This window comes from Salvia miltiorrhiza, chromosome 7 (assembly GCF_028751815.1).
Source record: "Salvia miltiorrhiza cultivar Shanhuang (shh) chromosome 7, IMPLAD_Smil_shh, whole genome shotgun sequence".
Lineage (NCBI taxonomy): Eukaryota > Viridiplantae > Streptophyta > Magnoliopsida > Lamiales > Lamiaceae > Salvia > Salvia miltiorrhiza.
Genome location: NC_080393.1, coordinates 11,845,041 through 11,870,360, shown reverse-complemented (window position 1 = coordinate 11,870,360; position 25,320 = coordinate 11,845,041). Strand labels below are relative to the sequence as shown.

The 25,320-nt window shown below is 36.0% G+C and overlaps 2 protein-coding genes and 1 long non-coding RNA gene across 3 annotated transcripts in view; 1 reads left to right on the top strand and 2 right to left on the bottom strand.

Annotated features, from left to right (window-relative positions):
* Positions 1-14,325, top strand: part of LOC130992533 (BEACH domain-containing protein B) — a 30,968-nt gene extending 16,643 nt beyond the window's left edge. Inside the window, 19 exon segments of the mRNA XM_057917196.1 lie at positions 311-572; positions 685-876; positions 950-1,168; positions 1,256-1,432; positions 3,388-3,503; positions 3,616-4,077; positions 4,208-4,421; positions 4,910-5,131; positions 5,237-5,701; positions 5,787-6,092; positions 6,182-6,628; positions 6,708-6,754; positions 6,852-6,945; positions 7,226-7,432; positions 7,827-7,952; positions 8,033-8,404; positions 8,487-8,718; positions 12,100-12,848; positions 13,804-14,325. Of these exon segments, the coding sequence (XP_057773179.1) occupies positions 311-572; positions 685-876; positions 950-1,168; positions 1,256-1,432; positions 3,388-3,503; positions 3,616-4,077; positions 4,208-4,421; positions 4,910-5,131; positions 5,237-5,701; positions 5,787-6,092; positions 6,182-6,628; positions 6,708-6,754; positions 6,852-6,945; positions 7,226-7,432; positions 7,827-7,952; positions 8,033-8,404; positions 8,487-8,718; positions 12,100-12,794 (4,855 nt within the window). The 3' untranslated portion in view covers positions 12,795-12,848; positions 13,804-14,325.
* Positions 14,326-14,409: 84 nt separating this feature from the next.
* LOC130992575 (glucose-6-phosphate isomerase 1, chloroplastic) lies at positions 14,410-23,667 on the bottom strand. The gene is made up of 14 exons (XM_057917262.1): positions 22,866-23,667; positions 22,147-22,263; positions 21,006-21,104; positions 20,831-20,914; positions 20,428-20,571; positions 20,195-20,260; positions 18,592-18,660; positions 18,371-18,478; positions 16,899-16,951; positions 16,136-16,274; positions 15,680-15,836; positions 15,407-15,485; positions 14,848-14,914; positions 14,410-14,756 (listed from the first exon to the last, which is right to left on the bottom strand). Exons 1-14 carry the CDS (start codon positions 23,370-23,372, stop codon positions 14,622-14,624), a joined length of 1,824 nt encoding a protein of 607 aa, XP_057773245.1. The 5' UTR covers positions 23,373-23,667; the 3' UTR covers positions 14,410-14,621.
* LOC130992715 (uncharacterized) lies at positions 16,684-16,861 on the bottom strand. Its single transcript, XR_009091361.1, has 2 exons — positions 16,759-16,861; positions 16,684-16,726 (listed from the first exon to the last, which is right to left on the bottom strand). It is a non-coding gene; the product is annotated as an uncharacterized LOC130992715 (long non-coding RNA).
* Positions 23,668-25,320: the final 1,653 nt, after the last annotated feature.

Here is a 25,320-nt window from a genome sequence, read left to right as displayed (position 1 = left end):
TTAGTTTCTTACATGATTATTGAGTTCTTCACATCATGCTAAAATATTTAGTGGAGTGACCTGAACGTGTTTTAGGTGTATGGATTTCAGAGATCTTCAGTGTCCTTTGCAGTTTTATCACCTCCGCTCTTTACCAGAATGTTTCAATTTTTTTTTTTAAGCTATTATAAATACATACCAAAATATGAACACAGAATTTTTGCTCAAGACTTAACTTTTTTCCTTTTTTCCAGTTTTTGTTCTCTGCATCAGTTCAGAGAGATATTTGGTGGTTCTGGTTCATATACTTTTGTGTCTATCATTACTGTAGGGATTTTGAGCCAGTTAGATTGCTTGGCTTACAGTTTATTGGAAGACTTCTTGTTGGTCTTCCTTATGAGAAGAAAGGATCCAAATTTTTCAACATTTCAGTTGGGCGATCAAAATATTTGTCTGAAGGTCAAAAGAAAATCAGCTTAGTTACACAACCATTTTTTTCCATAGTATCAGACAGGCTCTTCAAATTCCCCCAGACAGACCTTCTGTGTGCTACCATGTTTGATGTTCTCCTAGGTGGTGCCAGCCCAAAACAGGTAGCTTACATTAGTTCAGTCTATTTGTCAGGGTGTTTACGTTATATCTCTTTTTAGGTTAAAGGGAGTAAGCATGCTGCAAAATTTACAATTCGTTTTGTCTTGCCTGTAGGTTTTGCGGAAGCAGAACCAACCTGATAGACCAAAAAGCAGCAGGAATAATTCTGAGTTTTTCCTTCCTCAAATTTTACCCCTCATTTTCAAATTTTTATCAGGTTGTGAGAATCGCACTTCAAGAGTGAAAATCATGGGCGATCTATTAGATCTACTAGATTCAAATCCTTCTAATATTGAAGCCCTTATGGTACTAATTTCTTGTTTGCTGTACTCTATCAAGTAAAATTCATTCCTCTAATGTACTTAAATGTTTTATGCAGGAAAATGGGTGGAATTCTTGGTTGTCAGCCTCTGTAAAGCTTGACGTGTTAATGAATTACAAAGTGAAAATGGGAACTCGTGATGATTCTGAGATAGATGAGCAATATATGGTGAAAAGTGTATACAGTCTTGTGCTCTCTCACTATATTCTTTCCGTGAAAGGTGGCTGGCAGAATTTAGAAGAGACTGTGAATTTTCTGCTTATTCAAAGTGAACAAGTATTTCTACTGTCTCTCCATAGACTTTATAATTTTCATTTTCTATATTACCAAAGAACAAACTCTGTGAAACTCATGTTTTTACAGGTTAGCATCTCGTATCAGCCATTTGTTCGTGATATATATGAAGATTTGACCCAGAAGCTAATAAACTCATCTGCTGAAGAAAATACTTTCGTCTCTCAGCCATGTCGAGACAACACATTCTACCTCGTAAAGCTAGTCGATGAAATGCTCATCTCTGAATTGGATAATCGGCTTCCGGTACGTAGTTGCTATTCAACCTCCATTACTTGATATGCTCATGCCCTTTCAAAGTACGTCTAATTATCCTTCCCTTCTAAAATAGTGAGACTACTCTTCATCTTTCATAATTGTAGAGCCTTTAAAGTTTGCTCCTAGGTAAAAAGTGAAAACTTAAGTAATAAATTTACAATGGGATAAGAGTTGGGAGAATTCATTATCCCTCCGTCCCACTTATCCTGGCACATTTTCTTTGGGCACTGAAATTAAGAATAAAGGGAAAAGGGTATAAAGTGTGTAGGGTCCACTTATTAATGTGTGTAGAGAATGTAGGGATCACATACTTTATTTGGAAAGTGTCATTATAAATGGGACAAACTAAAAAGGAAAGTGTGTCAAGAAAAGTGGGACGGAGGGAGTATTATTTTCAATCTAATACTCCCTCCGTCCCCCATATTTATGCATATCTTTCCTTTTTGATATGTCACCCTAAATTTATGCATACTCTATTTTTGGACACTACCCCACACATAATTTTCGCAATTTTACCCTTGTAACTTACACTATTTACTCATAATCTACTAAACAATATCCTCAATGTGGGTCCCTTTTTCCACTGTCAATTCTTCAAGCAACTTTTTATTAAAACCCGTGCCATGGTCAACTATGCATATTTATAGGGGGCGGAGGGAGTATTATTCTATAGTAGTTAAATGCATCTCTTGAACACAACACTTGAATCAATAGTTAAAGAAGGCGCAAACATTTGGCCTATCGCACGATGACACGAAGGCTCGAAAGGCATGCGTTGGCATGGTAGTGTATTTTACACTTACATGAGCGGCGCAAACGTTTACACTATCTTGGTGACGGCTTAAAAGACACCCTTTCGTGCGATAGTGTATTTTACACTATCGCGCGAAGGTGCACGAATGGGATCCATTCACATCATTGCGCCATCATCGCATTTCGCGCAACAAAGAACAAGCACTCTCGTGGTTTCCGTGGTTCTCTTCCTCTTCCAAGCTCGACAGCATTGTGATGGCTCGATGGTCGGTGATGACAGGCAGTGGGGTGTGAATTGGGAAGGGAAACACATTGGTCGTAATTTATAAATTCAACATTATTGGATGGTATTTTTGTAACAGTGGCTAGGATTAATATGTTTTCAAAGTTGTGGATACTATTTTTTTTTTTTTGTCTAAGCAAAATAACAAAATTTTGTGTCTGAATATCCTAAAATAACCTATCCAATAGCCATAAAATTTTTACATTTTGCCTGTTTTTGGGTATCTAATTAGCCCTTTTAAACCAAGTGGGTTCATTAGTTCATATCCTAAATAGCATCCTGATTAACAAAATATGAAGTGATCTCAGTCAAATAAAAGTTCATTAATATTTTGTTAAGTCTTCACTTCCCTACCTAACCATGAAACAAAAGTGGGTATGTATGGCTATCACACTTTGCAGATTTCCTTAATTATAGATTAAACAGAAAAATTGGTGATATAATTTCAGGTGAGAAAGGGATGCGAGTATAAATGACCCTTAAGATTTTTAAGGCTTCACATCTTGAAAAGATAGCACATTTTCTTTGGCATTTGAATCATGGTTAAGATCGGCATTTACGAGAAAGAAAAGAAACTTTAGATCCTATCTATGAAACATGGTTTTAGTTTTTCTTGAGTTTTATGAACTGAAGAAGTGAGTGTAAAAGAAATATCCCTATATTTTCAAGATGGTATGCCCTTGAAAAGTCCAAATAATCTGAAAGAAGGTAGTTCTTCTGTTCTTTCCATTCAACAGAAATGCACTGGGTACTCATTCTGGGATGCCATGTTGCATATGCAATTTTTGGTTGTTGAAATAGATCTTCCCTGTTGACTGGGTTGTATGTTTTCTTGCGTATTTTCACTTGGCTGCAGCACATGTTATTCTGTTGTATATAAGAAACCTTTTTTTTCCCCTTTCAACAGTTTCCAGCAAGCATCTCCAAGTTTTCTCCTCATTTTCCAGAATTAGACAGCTGCCCAGACTTTAATGATGCTTTAGTTGAGGCCTTGCAGGGAGAGCCTGCCGATAACTTATCTGGGTATCAACATCTTGATTATTGATTTTGGGATTTAAAGAAGTTGACTGCAACCAACCTTAATTCAGCTGTACTTCTATATATTCTTTCTGAAATAGTTCACTTTTCTTAATAGGACTTATGGGGTACAGAACAAGCATTCCTTCAATGAAGACGAAAAAATCTCTGATGAGTGGTGGAATTTGTACGACAACCTTTGGATTATTATCAGCGAAATGAATGGAAAGGGACAGAGCAAGAGTTTACCAAGGTCTTCATCATTTTTGATGCCATCGTTAAGCCAAAGAGCTCGTGGCTTGGTAGAATCATTGAACATCCCAGCTGCTGAGATGGCTGCAGCTGTGTCAGGGGGTATCAGCAGTGCACTAGTTGGAAAACAAAATAAAGCTGTTGATAAGGCTATGCTCTTAAGAGGGGAAAAATGCTTAAGATTTGTTAACCGACTAATGATCCTCTATCTTTGTAGAACATCACTTGAGAGAGCATCTCATTGCGTCCAACAAGTTGTTCCTATTCTGCCTTTCCTTCTGACCGCTGATGATGACCAGAGCAAGAGTAGGCTGCAACTTTTTATCTGGTATTGAATTTCTCAACTGTAGCTAATATGTTTGCAGGACTAGTTTTTAATGACTGGTTCATTAATTATACGTGGGTTTTTTTAATCAACAACATGCGTTTTAGGTAATGACCAGTTTATTTGTGCACAGGTCCTTGCTTGCTGTTAGGTCACAGTATGGAATGCTTGATGGTGGAGTTCGTATTCATGTTATATCCAGATTGATACGAGAAACTATCAATTGCGGGAAGTCAATGCTAGCTACAAGCATCATGGATAGTGATGATTTGTCTGATTTAGGTAGTAAATCAAAGGAAGGGAACACTATATTGAATTTCATCCAGAAGGATCGGCTTCTTGGTGCGGTATGTTTCTTTTCTGCCCAGGTTTTAGTATAGTTAGCTAGTCCGCGAACATTAGAATCTTTCAGGTGCACCCAACGAATGCATAAACTTTCGATGAAATAGAAAATATTTTCACATGAAAACATTTGTAACTTTTGTTGGTAACAAGAAGGTGACTTATGCCTAGGCTAAGGGTTTTGAATCCCTGATTCTGCCAGCCGAAAGTTTCTGGTAAAGTAGACCTATAAGGTTTGCCAAAGTGCAGAGTGAGGGTACAAGTGGAAACTGCTTAGCCATCCGTTGGCTCCGAATTTCCTCATTACTCGTCAAATTTTTATTTGGGTACAGGCAAAGTGATTCCTTTGATTCTTCTCTTTCTTACTAAGGATATAATAAAAACAGAACAAGATTTTCTGTTGCAATTATAGAGATAAAACAACATTTGAAGTGGTAATCTCTTGATTTAATTCTTGCTACTACTGGCTGTAGTTTTAATCTATATTTTGCAGGTTGCGGATGAGGTCAAATACATTAAGAGTGTGGCAGCAGATCGAAATTTGCAATTAGATGAGCTGCGAAATAAAATAGAAGAAAATATGTCTATAGAATCTACTCAAAAGAAAGCTTCTGAGGACCAGATACAGAGTAGTTTAAGTGCCATTCTTTCTTCCGATGACAGTAGAAGATCTTTCTTCCAGCTCTCTTTGGATGAAGACCAGCAAATTGTCTCTGTAATATATCAATATCTTTGGCTAGTTTCCTTCATAGTATTACTTTTTTCTATTCTTGCACATAGTATGCTACTATGCTTATATTCCAAGTTTTACCTTGGACAGGAGAAGTGGGTTCATATTTTCCGCTTGCTGATTGATGAAAGGGGTCCATGGTCTGCTAATCCGTTCCCCAGTAGCATAGATACACATTGGAAACTTGATAAGACGGAAGACGGATGGCGCCGTAGGCAAAAGTTAAGACGGAATTATCATTTTGATGACAAGCTTTGTCAGCCTTCCTCCACTACACCTAGCAATGAGGCACTTCTTTCTACCAATGATAGCAACCAAGGTTCGGACAGTGTCACCATGGAGAAAATGAAACAATTTTCAGTAAAAGGAATTCAAAGAATAACTGACGAGGGATCTTCAGAGCCAAGTGAAAATGAGGATGAATATAGCCAGCAACATACTGTAGAGATTGAAGATCCTTCTGGTAGACAGGAGGTGGCAAAAGAAAGTACCGAGCAGGAAATTGTGCAAGACAGAGAAGATTACCCCCCAGTAACAGAATCAGAGAACAGTGAGGTATGAATCTGAGCATCTATACTGAAGCAGAAGAGCATCGGTTACTCTAATCTCAATTTTTTTGGTTTTTCTAATGTATTTGCAGGTTCTCATGGAAGTACCATGTGTTCTTGTAACACCAAGGAGGAAATTATCTGGGCGATTGGCAATTATAAAGAAATCCTTACATTTCCTAGCCGAGTCTTGTGTCGAAGGTACAGGAGGATCACCTGTTCTTAAGCCTGAACATTCTGGAGGACCTCAAAGGCAGAAGTTTCTAAGATGGCCTACGAATTTGAATGGGGATGCTGAAAGACTTAGTTACGCTGAGAATTTTGATTTGGTTATTGGAGACAAATATCAGAAGCAGCATATAAGTACTAAGCGTCACCGGTGGTGGAACATATTAGATGTACTAATCCCTTATTGTGCTTCTTTCTTTTACTGTCTGGCACATTATGTTGCTATAACCTAATTGCCACATGTTCTTTGTGATTGCAGATTAAGGCTGTCCATTGGACCAGATATTTGCTGAGATACACTGCAGTAGAGATCTTCTTTATTAACTCTATTGCACCAATATTTTTAAATTTTGCATCTCAAAAAGATGCAAAAGATGTTGGAAGTTTGATAGTGAAAACCAGAAATGAATCTATGTCAAAGGGCCACAAGGACAAGACTGGAGTTATTCCGTTTGTTGACAGACGCATAGCTCAGGAAATGGCAGAAGCTGCTAGGGAAAGATGGAGGAGAAGAGAGATGACAAACTTTGAATATTTGATGATTCTCAATACCCTTGCAGGAAGGTCATACAATGATTTAACCCAGTATCCTGTCTTTCCTTGGATATTGGCGGATTATACATCTGAAACTCTTGATTTGAAGAAATCGGCAACTTTCAGAGATTTATCAAAGCCTGTTGGAGCCCTTGATCCTAAACGATTTGAGGTTGTTTAATTTTTCCCTTATTCCAGGGCATTGTCCTTGTGTGGTTACTATGTCTTTTACTTATTTTTCAATGATTCAGGTTTTTGAGGATAGGTACCACAACTTTGTAGATCCTGATATTCCCAGGTAATTTTCCCCTCTATGTATTTTATGTTCCAACTTCCATGATCAGAATCTGTATTATCTTGCTCTTCATGTTGTATCCTTCTGCTTCCTTCTACAGTTTCTATTATGGTTCTCATTACTCAAGCATGGGGATAGTGCTCTATTACCTACTTCGGTTAGAGCCATTTACAGCTCTCCACCGTAGTCTGCAGGTATGATTTTGCCATCCACAATTACTTAGTTTTTCTTCTGGTATTAGATTACTGTTCTATTTTAGAATCTGATACTGGTTATATATTTGAAGTTGATTTTGTTCTTATATTGCAGTTTGCTCTAGATTGTTATGTCGGTTTTTGTGTTCTTTGATTTTCTCCATTTAGTTCCTTTTTGATTTATCATTATTACCATCTTCGTCATCGTTGTTGTCATCATCATCATCATCATTGTTGTTATTGTTACTGAAAAATCTGTCCTTCCTGTGTCTTCAATCAGGGTGGTAAATTTGACCATGCAGACCGCCTCTTTCACAGCATTGAAAGCACATACCGAAACTGCCTTACAAATACTAGTGATGTGAAGGAATTGATTCCTGAATTCTTTTACATGCCAGAATTTTTAATGAATTCAAACTCGTACCATTTTGGAGTAAAACAAGATGGGGCACCAATACGTGATGTTTGCCTCCCCACCTGGGCAAAGGTATGCTTTATTTTCTGAACTTATTTTCAATCTCTTCCTATAGTATCTCATTTTTTAAAGGTAGTTCTCTTGGCCCTTGGACAAACTCGTGTCACGTAGTCACTATTTTAAATTAATTGAAAAGCTTACAACTATGAGGGTTGAGTGATTGCAATTTTGGTTTGCCCTTGTGTTTTTCTGTTCGTCCTATTAGCTAATTGACTTCCATGTACTTGCTCCGAGTGATAGATTTTGCTAGTCGGTTCTTTGTTGTTGGATCAATTAAGAATAGTGGTGGGAGTAGCTTGTGAAAAAAAAGATTACTTGAGGCTATGCTTATTCTTTTGTTCAGTATTTTTCTGGTGAATTTCTTTGTCCTCATATAGCTACTAGTGTTAACTTTTATCTTTTCCAGGGCTCAGCAGAAGAATTTATTAGCAAAAACAGGGAGGCCCTTGAAAGTGAGTATGTTAGTTCAAACCTTCACAATTGGATCGATTTGGTGTTTGGTTATAAACAGCGTGGAAAACCAGCTGTTGAGGTAAGAAACTTTTTCCCTTACTCTATGTCAACACCTGTGATTATGAATTTTTTAACCTGATCTGAGATGCTGGTGTACAGGCTGCAAATATTTTTTATTATTTAACCTATGAAGGAGCTGTAAACATGGATAACATGGAAGATGATCTGCAAAGATCGGCCATAGAAGACCAGATTGCCAATTTTGGTCAGACACCCATTCAGATTTTCAAGAAGAAACACCCAAGGCGGGGCCCTCCAATCCCAATTGCTCATCCTCTGCGATATGCTCCTGGGTCTATCAATTTAACATCTATTGTTCCATGTTCGAGTAATTTTTCTTCAGCTGTGGTTTACGTCAATGTGTTGGACTCGTACATAATCTCTGTGGACCAGAGCCTCAACGTATATGTTAAAACGTGGTTGACAACACAATTGCAATATGGTGGGAACTTTACATTCTCTGGTTCTCAGGTGTGATGTTAATGCATGTAAAAGCACTTTTTTCTTGTTTATGATATACATGTATATGCTTTAAACTTATATTTTTCTGCAGGACCCCTTTTTTGCAATCGGTCCGGATGCACTCTCCCCTTGTAAAATCGGAAGTCCTTTGGCCGACAACTTTGAGCCTGGAGCTCAGTGCTTTGCAACCTTGCAAACTCCGTCTGAGAACTTCCTCATTTCTTGTGGAAACTGGGAAAACAGTTTCCAGGTCATGTCTCTTAATGATGGAAGGATGGTGCAGAGTATCAGACATCATAAAGACGTCATCAGCTGTGTTGCAGGTAAGAGTGTTACCATCTGGAAATTACAACAATTTCATTTTACAATTGGTTATAAATTATAATGTCCTAGAGCTCACGGAAGTCACAAACCAAAATCTCAAGAGTCAGGGCTTCATTAGAATCTCTAAAGATAAAAAAACGCTACCCAAGGACAGACCCTTGAGTAGGAAAAAGAGTACATCTCTAAATTCCAGAACAAACACGAATAAATCCATTAGAGTGCATGTCCCTGTCAACTAAAATCAAAATATCCAAGGGTGTACTGAAGGTCACCAGCCGATTTTGGACGACAGATTAGCTAGCTTATCCGCAACTTGTTTACCTTCCTGAAAAATATTCAGAACCCGAAAATATTTAAGCTGAAGCCTCTCCAAAATCCTAATCCAGTGAGATTTTAAACGCCAATGGACTTTATGAAACCAGAGATAACAAGGACAACACATACATGGAGTCAGATCCCAGCCAAAGAAAATGCCCATAAGCTATCTCAATAACTGTAATAATTACTGCGATTAAACATAGAACCTGGAGTTCCTGAGGTAGACCCATCTATACTGACCATATTGCATCCTTTCCTGTGGGAGGAGGTGTAGCTCTCCCAGCAACAGCAAAAGTAGGCAGAATTTGAAGATCTTGCACCGTATTCACCATGTAACCCATCATTCTAGATGCACGAGAAATCTCCACAAAAGAAGCCCTAAGAACTGAAAGAGTACCATGATGGAGGAGGGGCATCCATCAAAAGTACATCTATTCCATGAAGACCAAATCAACCAGAGAAACAAAATAGAAGTTTCCAACGCTAAGCAACCAGTATAAAAGAAGTCATAGAAACCAAAGCAAGTTGGTGAACATTGAAAAAAAGGGGGGGACCTGAAAAATACCGAACAAGACATAATGAAATTAGTGATCAAGGCTCTCCTCAGCACTGAGACAATGGACGCCCCAAAGTAGGTAATCTAAATGTAGGACCCACCAAGTGAGAATAGAATGGCTGTCAGGAATGTTTTTATCTCAAACCAGGTGCCCCAACTAACATTCAAGAAAGAGGGTCTCAGCCAAAGCGTAGCCACTTGAGAAGTTACCTGGCCATGTAAAGAATTAGTGCAGAGCCGCTCGTCCTCAAAAACACCCAAGGGCACAGCAAGATGTCCATCACAACATCTGGAACAGCCACATGCCATTTTGTAGAAATTCGGAAACTGTGTCTTTAAGAGACCCATGCAGCCAACTAGGAATACCTAATTTGTCCTTGACTGGATAACCAATCCAGTTCTCTTTTAAGCAGTAGAGCCTTTTTATAGGCTCTAAAAGGACCGTTCAGTTGTGCTCATTCAATAGGGACTGTGAGCATCTGCTGTAATACTGTTAACAGCCTAAAAATACATTCAGGTGGCAGTTTTGAGACTGTCCAGGCTCCAGGTGTTAACTCAGTATTGCTTGTGGGATAACCCATGGAACAATTCTGACCACTAAAGGAGCATGGTTCAAGCAATTCTGAGGAAGCAAAGTCGCTGCAAAAAGTGTGCCAATGATCTTGAAATGCGGCTGAGATGAAAGCTCTTTCAATTTTACATTCAACATTATCAGGAAAGATCCTTCTGTTAGACCAAGAAAAACATAATCCATCAGTGGGCACTTTTGTTGACACGTTGAGAGAACATACTCTGACGCTCATGTGCACCCAAGATGGCATGAAAATCCCCAAGAATAATGGGCAGACTTAGTAATATTAAGAGAAATATTATTCCACATTTGTGTGTGTGTTATTATCAAAGCTTCTGGCGTGGCATTTTCTAAGGTCTAATTTATTTAGGTGATACCGCAAAGGTAGAAATGATAGTATATATGGAAAGTCAACTTGAATCATGTTAAAAGGATAGATATAAATTTCACTCATTTTGTCATCAATCGTTAAATGCCAACAATAACCTCGTGAGTGTAAGCATTTTGTGCTTTCCGGTATGTTACGTAATATGATGCCTATGTTTCTTGTGTAGCTTACTAGATATGCAATAACTAAATGATCAACCTCAGAATATTAGCATAAAGAGAACATCCAAGAGCAGACTGACAAAACTGTAGAGAAATAAGCATAAATGGAAATCCAAGGGCAAAGTGATATTAACTTTTCTTCTAGGGGTAATTGCCGCAAAAACCATGTACTTTTTCGATTTTTGGTTTTTTCCCATGACAAAAAAAATCTGAAGAGAAATGCATGAATTAGAAAATTAATTGCAATTTTCCCCCGCATCCATTTTCCGGTGATCTCCGATGGAGCTCCGATCCAACGTGGCTTAATTGATTCCAAGTGTTAAAATAAAATCATGACATGGCAGCCACATTACCTAATTTTCCACCTCACCTAAAATCAGCTCTGTCAGCTCTGGTGGCCTTGGTCAGCTCTGGCTACCATTTTTTGAGCATTCCATTTCCAGATTTTTGAGAAGGCATGGTCAAGTTAAGAACTAGATTTTTGCCCTGCATTAAGAACTACATTTTGAGCAGATTTTTGGTGTCATTCCATTTCCAGATTTCGAGCCATTAAAATCTACAAACCAACATTTCATTTCCATTTCCAAATGATCATGAACAACAAGGATGGCTGGTATTCCACATCCACATTGTGCAGGCGGTTGCAAAGCTCCTGAATTTGAGCTTTCAGTTAGGTTTTGGGACATTTTGCTTGACGAACCCTAATCGACGAACTCTAAGCTTCGACGAACCCTAAGCTTCAGATTTTGTAATTCAATTGTCAAAAAACCATAAAACGGCGTCGTCTCCTTCAATTCCCGGCGATGACACACTGGAAATCCGATTGCCATCTCGGATTCAATTTGGGGAAAAAATGGACGCGGGAGAAAATTGCAATTAATTTTCCAATTCATGAATTTTTGTTCAGTTTTTTTTGTCATGGGAAAAAACCAAAAATCGAAAAAGTATATGGTTTTTGCGGCAATTAACCCTTTCTTCTATTATAACCCAAAATTTTTAACCGATGGAGTCTGGAGAAACAAACTGTTTTGTTGCATGATTTGAAACAGATTTTAAGTCACTGAGGGTGACTAGGATTGGCTCTGAGCTAATTAAATCCCTAAATCTGATCCCTCTTGCTTGAAAAAAGAAGGAAAAAAATTACTTGCTCTATAAAATCTTATTAGTTTAGCCAAACATTACATGTGAATTCGGTTCTCTTGTTATATTTTACTTGGAATTGCTGTTAATCAGAATTTGATATATGATGTAGGGCTAATACCTATATAAATCACATTTCATGTTTAGAAGTGGATTTCTTTTGTCTTATCTGTTCTGCAGTTATCCTCGCAGTTCCTATTTCCTTCAAGAATTCTTTATACTGAATTATTATTTGTAAGTTTGCAGTAACAGATGATGGAAGCATACTTGCTACTGGAAGTTATGATACCACTGTTATGGTGTGGGAAATTATACGTGTTAGATCTGCTGAAAAAAGATCTCGAAATACGCGGACGGAGTACTCGTGGAAAGATTGTATCGTTGCTGATACTCCATTTCATATTCTCTGTGGACATGATGACATCATTACATGCATATGTGCAAGCAATGAGCTTGATCTAGTAATAAGTGGTTCAAAAGATGGAACTTGTGTCTTCCATACTATACAGGAAGGTAGATATATAAGATCTATTCGACATCCTTCTGGGAGACCATTGTCCAAGCTTGTTGCTTCTCGCCATGGCCGAATTGTCCTATATGCGGATGATCTCAGTTTGCATCTTTTTTCTATAAATGGGAGGCACATTTCAACTGCTGAGTCCAATGGCCGCCTTAGCTGCATTGAACTGAGTAGTTGCGGTAACTTTCTAGTTTGTGCTGGAGACCAGGGACAAATTATAGTACGCTCTATGAACTCCCTTGAAATTCTTGTGAAATATACTGGATTCGGGAAATCAATAAGTTCGCTGATTGTGACCGCTGAAGAATGCTTCATAGCTGGGACTAAAGATGGAAGTCTTTTAGTATATTCCATCGAAAATCCTCAGCTCCGTAAAGCTAGCCTTCAAAGGAACTCCAAAACAAAAGCATCTGTGACATGACATCATAAATTCAATTGTGGATGCACAAGTGAAAGGCAGCCATCCTGGTATGAGGTATGCCAGAACTATCATTAGTATATCAAACGACCAAAAATCTGTTTTCAAAATCTTGTGGATATATTTGTGGTATGTTGCATATTTTTTCTCTGCTAACTCATGTTACTCTACATGCTTATATACATTTCATTTCCCTTGGAATAGTTGTATCACCAACACTTTCTTCATCCTATATAATCTGAAAAGCTGCGTTGTTTTGTTTCTGGTGGAACTTAAAAAAATATTTTAGAGCTGCCAATTTTAGGTTAGTGTCTGTTTGAGAACTTGAAAAACAATTCCCCCAAAACAATCCATTTAAGCCATAGCAAAAGTGGTGCTAAAGTTGTGTCTTGCATCTCTAAAACCAATATCAGTTGTTCCTCCCAAAAGCATTTCTTCCTGAACATCATTTGACAACTACAAGAAAAGTTCTTCCCCATTTCAAAAGCAATCAATCCTTTCAATGCAAATTCTCGTTTCTTGGTTATTGTTTCTTTGAGAACTTGAAAAACAATACTCCAAAACAGTCTTTATAGAAGTTGTCCCACTTCCTGTAAACCAATCTCAGACTTAAGAGTAATGGATCTATTATTTTGACTCCCAATCAGCTTGTTCATGTCTTCGATCTTGGTTCTATTGGGGATAACTTTGTAGAGGCTTTTCTTCATTATGAAAGACTAGAATGTTGGAATTCTTAATGTTGTTAGTATTTCCTAGGAGATCTTGCTGTGATTAATCTGTATATGAGAGGATTTGAATACATTGTCAATTTAATACCGAAACAAAGGATATGAAAACGTTTATGTCCAACATACCAGAAAAAAAAATGTCGAAAGAAGCAGCTGTGTGGTCCATAATGTGGTACAAGTCCGTTGCAAACAAAGGTTTCCCAAGCAAGGCTTCTTAGTTTTATTTGGCATTCTGGTAAAAGTACATAATGTGACTGACTGTGCTTTGAAATAATTACTTGCAGCAGGAAGTATTATCCCCTTGATGACTACTCTATTTGGCCTCAAATGCAAGATGCTGTTGTTTATTGTGACAATTTTGCTCGTCAGCTTTGGCACTCGGGTGCTTGATATGGAGCAGTACACATGCTGTTTTCCTCATTCTCTACATCTCGGAGCATGCGACTGACAGTAACATGTGATACAGCAACATGGATAAACATGGTGGAAGGTGGTAGAGGTGAACAAGGTTGCCTCTGGCATGTGAGTTTTCGACTAGAGAAAGAAAGGTACGTGTACTTGAAAGTAATGAAAAGACTAAATGTATGATAAGGGAAGGAAGAGAGGATGTAATTCGCAGAAGCTGAAATAACAGAAGAGGGACAAAGAATCCTTGTCAGTCGGTACGATTTCTGCAGTGTTGTAAATGTAGTATAGGACACTATTTGAATTGACAATAATGCAATTACATTTTCTATGTGCACAAAATATATATATACTGAAAGAAGCTGCCAGTCTTTATGATAAGGCAGAAGTTTTATATTGTATCCATTTAGTAAGTGTTAATTATTTGTTTATATACATCAAGCAGAATAATTATTGGCTGGAAATTTATGCAAGCAAGACGTACGTACACAACACAATACCATTTGGTTATTTATTCAGTTTCTTTGAAATAAGTGGCTATCAGTCTTGCACGAGGCAATTATTTCTTTGCAAATGTATCAAATTCTGATGGTGGGTAAAATGGGACAATTTTCACCTTGCTGTGCAGCTTAAAACCCCTCATGACAAAAACGTGAAGAAAAGCTTCACAGAAAAGAGTTATTTTTCAAGTATTTTTCTAGGCGTACATATCATCAACATTGCACTCCCCTAAAAAAACTTTGATGCTTCTTGGTGAACCACAGCTCCCTTCAGCTATTAGAGCTCTATCATTTGCAGATATATGTGCAATAATCTTGTAGATCATTTCAATCTGCAATCAGCAACAAGAACAGAGCAGTCATGAACTCATCGTGTATATAAATGCAATTAGACAGTGGCAAACCAAGTCTGATGGTCCTTACATCCTCAGGAGCATGGCAACGATCGGCTATCTCTTCAAGTGTTAATGGTTCAACGGGCTCTTTACAGCTAAAAATGTACAAAAATGTAAGAAAAGTTAATATAGTGTCCTAAAGTTTTCTTACCTGGGTAAATAATAAATTCCAAATTGTATAGCATAAAAAATTCTAAATGCGTGTAATATCAGCTGATGTAGACCTAGAACATAAACAAGCTACTAGCAATTACAGCGAAGTAGTTATCATCAATATTCCTAGGGATATGAGAGATTCCCAAGCCAGAAAGTCCAGTAAATCAAATTTGTAACTTCCATACAAGAAGAAACCAGACCCAGTTTCAAATTTGTATGATATAGACTGTCCTTCGCAATTTATCAGACTACCTCATTTCTAGATTAGCGAGCAACAGAATTAATGGTTTTACAGTTCTACTCTTCTAATTTCTCCTAAAGTTCTTCATTATTTTACTAAAAGCAAATTGACAACAAAACTTTGTTGCCAATCTTGGAATCCCAAATTTCCCAGATTAACCATAAAAAATGCTCTATGGCAAGTATTGTACCTTGCTTCATTTAATACAGTAAGAACACGTTTTTGAAGAGCTAAAACTTCTCCTGCTGCTTTTTTGCCCGCTTCAACACCTGCAGATATGTGACAAGCAATTTGTGATTTCATACATTTGAGCACAAAAATAACCCTTAAAAATTACAGATGTCTTTGTTATCTGTGACAGAAATAACAAAACTTTCAGCTAAGTGTCGACAAGAAAACTTAGCTGAATCGATATACACATTTCAACCTGAAAGAAATTCACAAGGCAAGTGCAATGTTATACCAGGTTGATGGTAGGCATTGATGTTGACCAATGAGGCATAAATCCCAACTGCTCTCTCATAAAGGGCTACCAGGGCACCAACAGACCTGGGCGTCACCTCTTGCACAGTGACAGTAATAGACTCTCGGTTATTGGCATATAAAGCAGATCTTGTCCCCTGTATAATAATATTTTAACCATGGTATAAATATATAGTAGGAAAGAGCAACATGTATACAACTTACACTAAGTAGTCAAACAAACAATTCTACGATCTTTATTATGGAATCACAAATCAAATATATAAACAAGATGTCCTCTCAGAATTTTTGAAAAATTCAAAATGGAAATCAACCCTAAAATTAAAATAGATTCCAAATAACGTTAGTATAATTTGAACCAAAGAAAAACTTAATGAGAAAGTTGAATGCTAACTTGTTGCAAGGGAATAGCAAACAAGGATCACAAAACCGTAACCTGTAAGAAACCAAACAGGTAGTCACCACAGGTGACACCTGGTTCAAGCTCCCAATCATGACCAGGAGGTCTATCTCGTAGAACTTCAATGAACGTCACAAAAAAGTTGTGCACCCCATCTCTGAGCTGTTGAATGTATCTGATGGGAGAGAGGTTGGATGGCAGATCTTAAAATACTTGTAGTACAAATCTCACCATTTGGATTATAAATATATATATATATATATATATAGGAGAAGGTTCAATGAAAACCCTTATTTACAATGAGAACAAGAATTATTTACAATGAGAACGAGAATTATACTCAGCCATTTGATCGTGAAGATTTTCGGTAGACACATCATCTTAATGGATGAATGCAACACCTGGGTTAGAATCATAAAGGGAGCAAAAATTCATTTTTTTCAAGTGCAGTAATTTTATAAATTCAGTGCAGTGTTCTCATGTTCTCACGATAAATATAGTTCTTATAATAACCAACGCCTATATATATATATATAGAGAGAGAGAGAGAGAAACAGAAAGAGAAAGAGAATGGATATCTGTCGTGAGAAATGAGAATACATGAATAAATCAATGAAATACATGAACCTGACATGAACAAATCAATGTAATACATGAACAATGCATTCAACTACTGTGGTTGTTCATGTCGAGTTCATGGATTTGTTCATGTGTAATTCTCACTAGATCACAAGCACACACACACACACACACACATATATATATATATATATCATAAAAATGTGAATAAACTACATACGCATGCTGATCTGTGCTTCCTTTGTTACCATAAACAGTTAGCCCTTGGTTTACCTACAATCAATGTACAAGGATCGTCAAAATTAGAGATTGAAGGATTAAATAAAAACAGATGCACTAAATAACCCAAAAATTATATTTCAATAGTAAAGTATTTCAGAAAGAATCACAAATAGCAAGCAGAGTTTTATGCAAATTAGAAAATTCAATCAAATTTTAAGTGTCAGTAGGACAAGGTAGTGAGGATCCTACAAATTAAGAGAACTGGTAACTTTTTTCAGTACATAGCAACATCCATAGACATTTTGGAGCAAGTATAGTGCCTGGATTTCATGTCTTTTTCCTTTAGATATGAAACAAGAACTCTGGTTGTAGGTGAGCAGAATTACATCAAGGGAACAGGTCATCGCAGCATTTAATCTTGCAGAACCAATTTCCCAATCATTATACTCCATTCTATAAAGCTGTAATACATAAAGAATCCCCAAATTCTTGAGTCTTTTACACCCATGTTGCAACTATTACCTTCAACCTCTCCCATACATAATCAAGAGAATCCTCCTTATCTAGTAATATTCTCCTCTCATGATCAATTCCAGCCCAAGCATCCAACACACTGCCTGAATAATGTTTCTCCAAACGATCTTCCTCTCGCAAACCATACTTTGCTCTTAATAACTCTACACACAAAGAGTCAATATCTTCTTGAAATCACGACCACTATTTCCCTAATAAAGCCTCGCTTTTAAGCAGATATCCCAATCCAATACCCAAAAACCCCGAATTCTTTGGATTGTTTGATCATTTCCCCAGAGTCAAGATGTGAGTGAACTCCATAGGCTATTATCTGGAGTTCCAAGATAACCTTTCCAATGTAATCATCTTCTACAATTTTGAATGTCACGACATGTTTGTCCTAATTCAAAAATAATGATACAATTTTGGCAGTGTGAATTTAGACAGGCATAATATAAAAGCTGCACCACATCATACCTACCAACCCAATTGGGAATATATAAAAATTTCATGCAGACTACACAGCTAATTTATGGCTATTTCAAGTTAAATTTTTATTTGAAATATAAAGGTCCCAAAACAGTATGGATTAGTATAATTACACTGTCCATTGACATTAACTGAAAGCAATTGTATTTGTACATCAGAAAAGGCATGCATACTCTTACTACTATGCACATCACCACATGCAAATTAATTGGTGAAGAGCAAATTAATTGGTGAAGAGCAGAACTGATTTGCACATAAGCACATTAGTTTCCATAAATATATTAGTGTCAAGGGAAATGTGAGGTGATCACTGCACACTTTGAGGATATGTCAATGGAAAGGATTAGGGAGTATAATTCCATATAAGTTGGTCCAGTATATTTAATTTCATTGACATTAATTACTGTAAATTGTTAAAAAAACGTAAAAATGAAAAGCAGTTCAGTAAACTGAGTTCTCATAAAGTACCCGGTTACCATCCAGATCAAACTCTTTTCCAATTGATTCCATGACTAGCTGCTGCAAATATCGACTGAACAACAATAGGCTGTCCTTGTAAGGTAGGACAACCATATCCTACAGCAGCCATAAAACAAAGTTTCATTTCTGTCCACAATGGCCACACTTTGAATTATCAAAAGAAATACATCTATATGTATCACACTTTTTGCAATCAGAATAACTCAGACCTTTGATCCTACTCCATCTGTCGCCCAATACCAACATAAAGCTAGCAGCGCTGCTGGATTATTCCTGACCTGGATAATATATTATTAAAAAGCGCATATATATGCAGTTCCTCTATTTATGCCATATGATTCATCTCAACAGTGATATCAAATTACTAATAGATACCTAACACCAGCATGTATACAGTTAAAGCATGAAACATAATTGTCGAGGGCAATTTTTTTATTTTTTTTTACAGGAACATGTACCATAATCAAGCAAGTCTATTATCATTCAACTTGGGCATCTGGATTAGCGAAAGAAGGAAGATTATGTGAATAATTATTATTGAAGCAGTAATTGCCATTGGAGTACGTTGGGACTCTTTTGGTGCAAACCAACAAAGTGTGTTTTTTAAAATACAGAGGAATGTCATGATTATATATGGGTCAAGACATGGTTGTTGAAGACAAGAATATAAGGGTTTTTTATGTGAATGAAATTTTTAGAGACTGGAGTGTTATTCTGCAAGATGAAAAATCAGATAGACATCTTATCTCTTTGAAGTGATTCTGCTATCCCTATCAATTAGAAGAACTTTGTTTCATATACACAAAATGAAGAATGAAGAATCACTTAATACATGTGTGAAAAGATGAACTTTGAGTGAACAAGGTGCAGGTGAAGGGCAAAGCACGGGAATTGGTGATTGGGTGTTTGTTTTTGAATTTTTATTAGGTTTTGTCGGATTCCATCTGCATGGTTTTGACAAAAATCGTCAATGTAATGTATCTTTTTGTGACATGTCAATGCGTATCTATCATCTTTTTTTATACTTTTTGTTTCTCTAACAATCAGGTTGGTCGATAATTTCCTGCTGTTGAGCTTTATTCATCATTCGCGGGAAAGATTCACATTTCAGTAAATGTGTATCTATCATCCCTTTATATAGTTCTTGTTCCATTTATGGCCTGGGTGGTCGATGATGTCATGCTATTGAGCATCATTCATCATTTGAGTTTGTTCTTATTCATGGAATATTGGAGGTTTGAACAGCCATTGGAGTTGCAGAGAAGAACAAAGGTTGTCAGCTCCGACTACGATTTTCAGGGGGCAGTGGGAGCGGTGGATGGGACCGAGAGAGAGAGATATTTTTTTATTTTATCATTTTACTGAATTGACATTATGATTCCAAGTTACATTGTATTTTTCATATAATTTTTTATGTTTCAATTTTAAAATCTACGTCAATGAACCTGTGTTACTTGACAGTGGCGTAGGCGGCGAAGATGATGAAGGTGTCAAAATAAACTGTTGGATGCACGACAGCAGCAAACCTTCTCTCTTTTTCTCTTTCTCCTTTTTATGAATTGTTTAACTAGTGTATAAATTACTAAGGGTATTTTGGTAAGAGTGTCTATTTTCTATATGTTTTTTAAATGTGTGGCTAGTATTTTGCTTTCACTAAGCAAAATGGCTAGTATATTTTTTGCCTCCGTGGGATAAATCTGTTAAAAGGTCAATAGTTTGGGCACTGAATCTGTAATTTACCCCACATAAATTAAGGTCAGTTAAGCAACTCGTATTTCCTCAGAAAGTAGAAACGATGGTCTTACTACTTACTAGTTTGGTCCTGGTGGCTTCATCCATCAGTGCTGCACCATCTAGCATATCTTTAATATCAATTCCCTGAGAAGATCATACAAATTTTGGAGGCATTAGTTCTTCATATCAAGAATAAGCAGCTTAAAGAAATAAAAAGTTAGTATACAACAACAACAACAACAACAACATAATAATAATAATAATAATAATAATAATAATAATAATAATAATAATAATAAAATAAATAAAACCTGAAGTGCGGCTGCAAGTAAACCAACAGCAGACATTTCCGACGTTCTACCACCCACCCAGTCAAACATGGGAAATCTAGCTATCCAGCCCTCAATCCTGGCTGTGTTATCAAGTAATGAATTCTCTTGTGTAATTGCAACACCCTGTGCACAAAAATATCATAGATGATATAAAAGTTAGAAAATCTCTGCAATGCTTACTCGCATGAATACAGGTGCTTACTGCCAACAGATATTCACAAAGATATTCAAGTAACAGTTGTCAATACGTAAGCGAACCAGCAAATAATTCTGCTGCATCCCAATTAGCCTTGCAGTTATTTTAAACCAGATTGCAAAAGTCAATTTATATAATTCAGGCAGGAAAGGGAAAAAAAATATAAAATAAAAAAAAGACCAAGACCTGTTTTGAAAAATCCAAACCAGCTTCACGGAAGGCTTTCTGAACTTCAAGTAGACCATTTCTTGTTTCGGGCGTGCCTCCACTCTAAAAGACCAAAAGTAAGTATTAGGCTTGCAGCATTTTCCTAGAGCTAAACATGAAAATGAATTAACTAGAAGATGGTTTCCACTGATACCTTTGAAACCACAATTACAAGTGTAGATTCTAGCTCACTGCCAAGCTGTGCTATCTGATGATCAATACCAGCTGGATCTGTATTGTCAATGAATCTTATCTGGAAATGTTATGACATAAAAGAATTAGGACTCCACCACATACATCGTTAACTACTGGAATTATAAGATCGAGAATAAGATTATTAACAAAGCCTGAATTTTCTGGAACTATATTATAACTCTATTGTTCATAATCTTTAATTGGTTGTATACATGTAGCATGTAGCTCACAATCAGGTTTGAATATGTAAAAAAATAAAAGAATCCCCCCCCCCTCCTCCTCCCAATATGTCCAGAACACAAGACAGATAAAAGGAAATAGTAAAATATGATGACATAAGATGAACTTACAAAATATGGGCGGAACTTTCAGGAAAAAATATAAGACAAGTTCTGAAGTTTTCTGTAAAATGTCATTTCCTTACAATAGGTAAAGCATTCTTATTAAGAGAGTCCATTTAAGGGGATGGCAGTTGTGAAAGTTGAGCTGAGAGAGTCGAGGAAAAAAATTTGAAATATTGAAATTGGAAATCATTAATATATGACATTAGAGAATTTAGAGTTTTTCAGATATAGTTATCTCTGAGATAACAATAATCATCAAATGAAGAAATATCTCTCACTCTCTCTCTCATATATACACACTGAAACAAAATAATTACAAATACAAAAAATGGAACAACCAAACAAATTCTAACTTGAGGATATTTGTAAAACCAAGAGCTGAAAAGTTAAAAAGTTGTGGCAAGAAAACAGCAAAAACAATCTCAAGTGAAATACATCTCTTATTTTCATGATTTTGTAGCGTGTCACTGGGCTAAGGGACAGTTTGACTCAATCGTAAACCATACTGATCAAGAGAAATGTGGTTAGTTAAGAAAAGTTAAGTAGAGATGATGTTCCAACAACAGGTAAATGTTAGTACTTTATAGTTTGAAGCAGAAGTCATAAATAATGTTAGTATGCACATATATGATATATGATATTGATATCTGAATAGAATGGATGTCAGTTAACTGAAAATAAAAGTTACTGAGCATCCTAATACACACAAAAAGAAAGTGTTCACTCTATACTATATATATATACCACAACAAATACCTTAAGTGGGGGATTATCAGGAGCCAATGCCTCTGCAACAAATTGTGGCCCCAGAGCTGAACCACCAATTCCGATAGAAAGGATTTGTGTAAATCTTTCTTTCTGTGGAGGCCTAATCTGCAGCATAATGTGTCCAACCTCAGAACAACAAGAATGCCAGAAAATAACAAAATAAAATAATGGTGATGAAAAGAAAGATTCACAACTTTTCAAAATATCAGAGCTGAGGCTAGATGTTTTTCTATCTTCACTTGAAATCTATGCCTTATGCCTACCATCTTGAAGGAAAAGCTCAGTTTTGTTCTCAAAATGATCTATCTATCTCTGCCATAGTCCCATTATCTTCTGATTTTTCTTGCATAGAACCAAATCTTCGCAACCCTAACAAACAGGCTAAGAAAAGATAATGTAAGATATACTACAGCTGGTGTGTCATCAAATTCCGTCAGTCAGCAAGGTCAAGTACGTCACGACACCAAATTCAAGCTAAAATTATGACTTCAAAAACATGACTAGCAACCTTGTTAGGTAATGTAACCGTGCACTACTATTCAGCTCCAGACTAATGCAGAAAACCTCATTCAATCCCTTGGTAATTCATGAATCACTGATTAAGCATCTAGTTCCCTCCATATTCGAAACTCTATTTTAATTGAAATATTGTTGACAGTAGTTATAGCGAGAAATTTTCGAAAAACAAAAAACAAAAGAAAACTGACCTTACCACTGATGACTTGCTCAGCAAAATCACAGATACTCTCCAATGTAGTCTCAATCAGCTGAGTCAAGATAGCTTTTGGGGCGAGCTGCGGATTCCTAAGCCAATAATGGCCGACCATCCTGCCCTCATCCGGGTTGGCAATCGCCCCCTTCTCGAGCTCCTCCATGTCCGTGAAAGCCTTCTGGAGCCTGGGCTCCATTTCGCGTAAGAATTCGTCGGTGAACCCGACCCGGCTCACATCCAAGTAGAGGCCCAGCTCCTTGTGCTGGTACAGCCAATCTACGTACCTCTTCCACAGCTCGCGGGGGTCCTTCTCGAGGGCCGCCGACGACGACGACCGCACGGCGTCGTTGGTCGAGGCCGAATTGGAGAGGGTCTCCGGTGGGACCTGACGCGCCACCCTCAAATGGGCGGCGGGATGGGAGAAGAGAGACGGGGTGGTCCTATGAGTGAGGGAGTGTGGGGTGAGCTTGAAAGAGAGGCCGGCGGAGATGGAGGAAGCCATGGTAGATCGGAGAGAGAAGGATTGCAGCTGTATTTTTTGGATGTAAGACTGATAATTGAATTATTTTAGCGGTGGATCAGATGAGAGAAGACGAGAGAATGAGATTCGCCATTGGGTTTGTCGTCTCCTCTGCGCGGAGGTGGAGAGGGAAAGAGAGAGAAAGAAAGAGACTGAATGTTGCAGTGAGTTTGACCTTCGATATTTTCGAGAGTTGGTTTTGTTTGCCAACTCAGCTGAGTGATGTCTGATGCAATAACTCCCACACCACTACTGGTCCCCTTTTCTGTTTATTTACACAAAATTAATTAATTGCAGTCATAAACTTATATACTTCCTCCCTTCTATTATAAACTAGTAGTATGCACTTACTATGCCCGTCCGTACGATACACGGCGAACATCGAAATTAAATGATACGTTTAAATAAATAAATATAAATATTAAATAAAATTAAAATATAAATAAATACTAAATATGTTTCAAAAATAAAATAAAATAAAATAATCAACATCAATTAATCACAAAACTCAAATTTGAAAACATTAAATTTTCAACCTTATATAAAGTGCAATGATAATTATAGTTATCAAACAATTGAAAATTATTTGATAAAATTAGCATCACTTATCATCATCATCATCATCGAGTATTACACGTCATAATAAATAAAAAAAATATTTTCATGCACAAACATAAATAAAAATTCATATTTGAAATTATATTTTTAATATAAATAACTAATTATTAATCAAAAAAGTTATATTAAAATTAATACAAAAAAAATAATTTAAAAAAGAGTTATATAATGAACCAAATATATTTTCATTCACCTATGTTACATTCTAAACCATTATAATAAAAAAAAATATGTAAAACACAAAATGTGATATCTATTTATTTTCCCTTTAAAAATACAAAAATAAAATAAATACATATATCGAAAAAATATATATATAGAAGACAAAAAGTACGCATGTCATTAAGGAAAGAAGATTAGAAAAAAAAACATTAAAGAGAGTAGAGAGGAAGGATAAAAAAATTATTTTAAAATTTTAAATTATCATAACTTATTCATTTTAAATTTATTTTTTATGATTTTGAAACTTTAAAAGGTATAAAATTTATATGAAATCGTAACAAAAAAATTACAATATATATCTATGAAATCATACTTAAACATGCTATGCACAAAAAAAAGACGATAAAACCGAAAAATAAAAGAAAATATTAAAATAAAATAATATCTAAATGAAAAGGAAATAAGTGAAGGATATAACGAAAACAAATATAATAAATCAAATGAAAATAGATCATCAAAGAAAAAGAAGTAAAATAAGAGAGAGGAGAGAGAAAATAATTTAGTTTAAAACTTTAAATTATAATATCTTTATTATCTTAAATCTATTTTATATTTATTATATATCAAATTAAAGCTATAATAAATTAAAGTTAATTTTATGATCTTTAATTTAATATGCATATTGAATATTTTATCATTAATCATATTATATGATTTTAAAAAAGAAAGAAAAAAAAGTAGAAGATAAAAGAAAAGAAGAAAAGAAGTTCGAATTGGAAATAAAACCTCTCCACCGCATATATAGCAAAAGTTAGTGAAAATATACTGTAATAACTAAAATTAAAAAAATAACTATAATTTTAAATTATGGCGGAAAAAATAGTCGTTAAACTGCTCTTTTATATAATATATAGATGTCTCACTTTCTACAGTGAGATATATCATTATAAATGTCTCATTATTTTTTATTTTTTTGCAATATATTTTCTCTCTATATCTAATATTTAAATACTTTCACCAACTCACTTTATCTACTTTCTACACATTTCTTAATTTTTGTGCCAAAAAATAATTAAACATTTATAATGAGAATGAGAGAATAGTTTTTTTTTTTTTTTTAGAATGTTTCAATTATGATAACACGTTTAAT

Bases quoted from the DNA above. Each gene is read 5' to 3' on its own strand.
- LOC130992575 (XM_057917262.1), bottom strand. From the start codon at position 23,372: ATGGCTTCCTCCATCTCCGCCGGCCTCTCTTTCAAGCTCACCCCACAC. The intron at 20,261-20,427 runs GTTTTATTTATT...TGATCTTCTCAG, and splicing joins TACTTGCAGCCGCACTTCAG to GGAATTGATATTAAAGATAT. The intron at 18,479-18,591 runs GTCTGAGTTATT...TGGCTGCTGTAG, and splicing joins CAGATGGAGTAGGATCAAAG to GATATGGTTGTCCTACCTTA.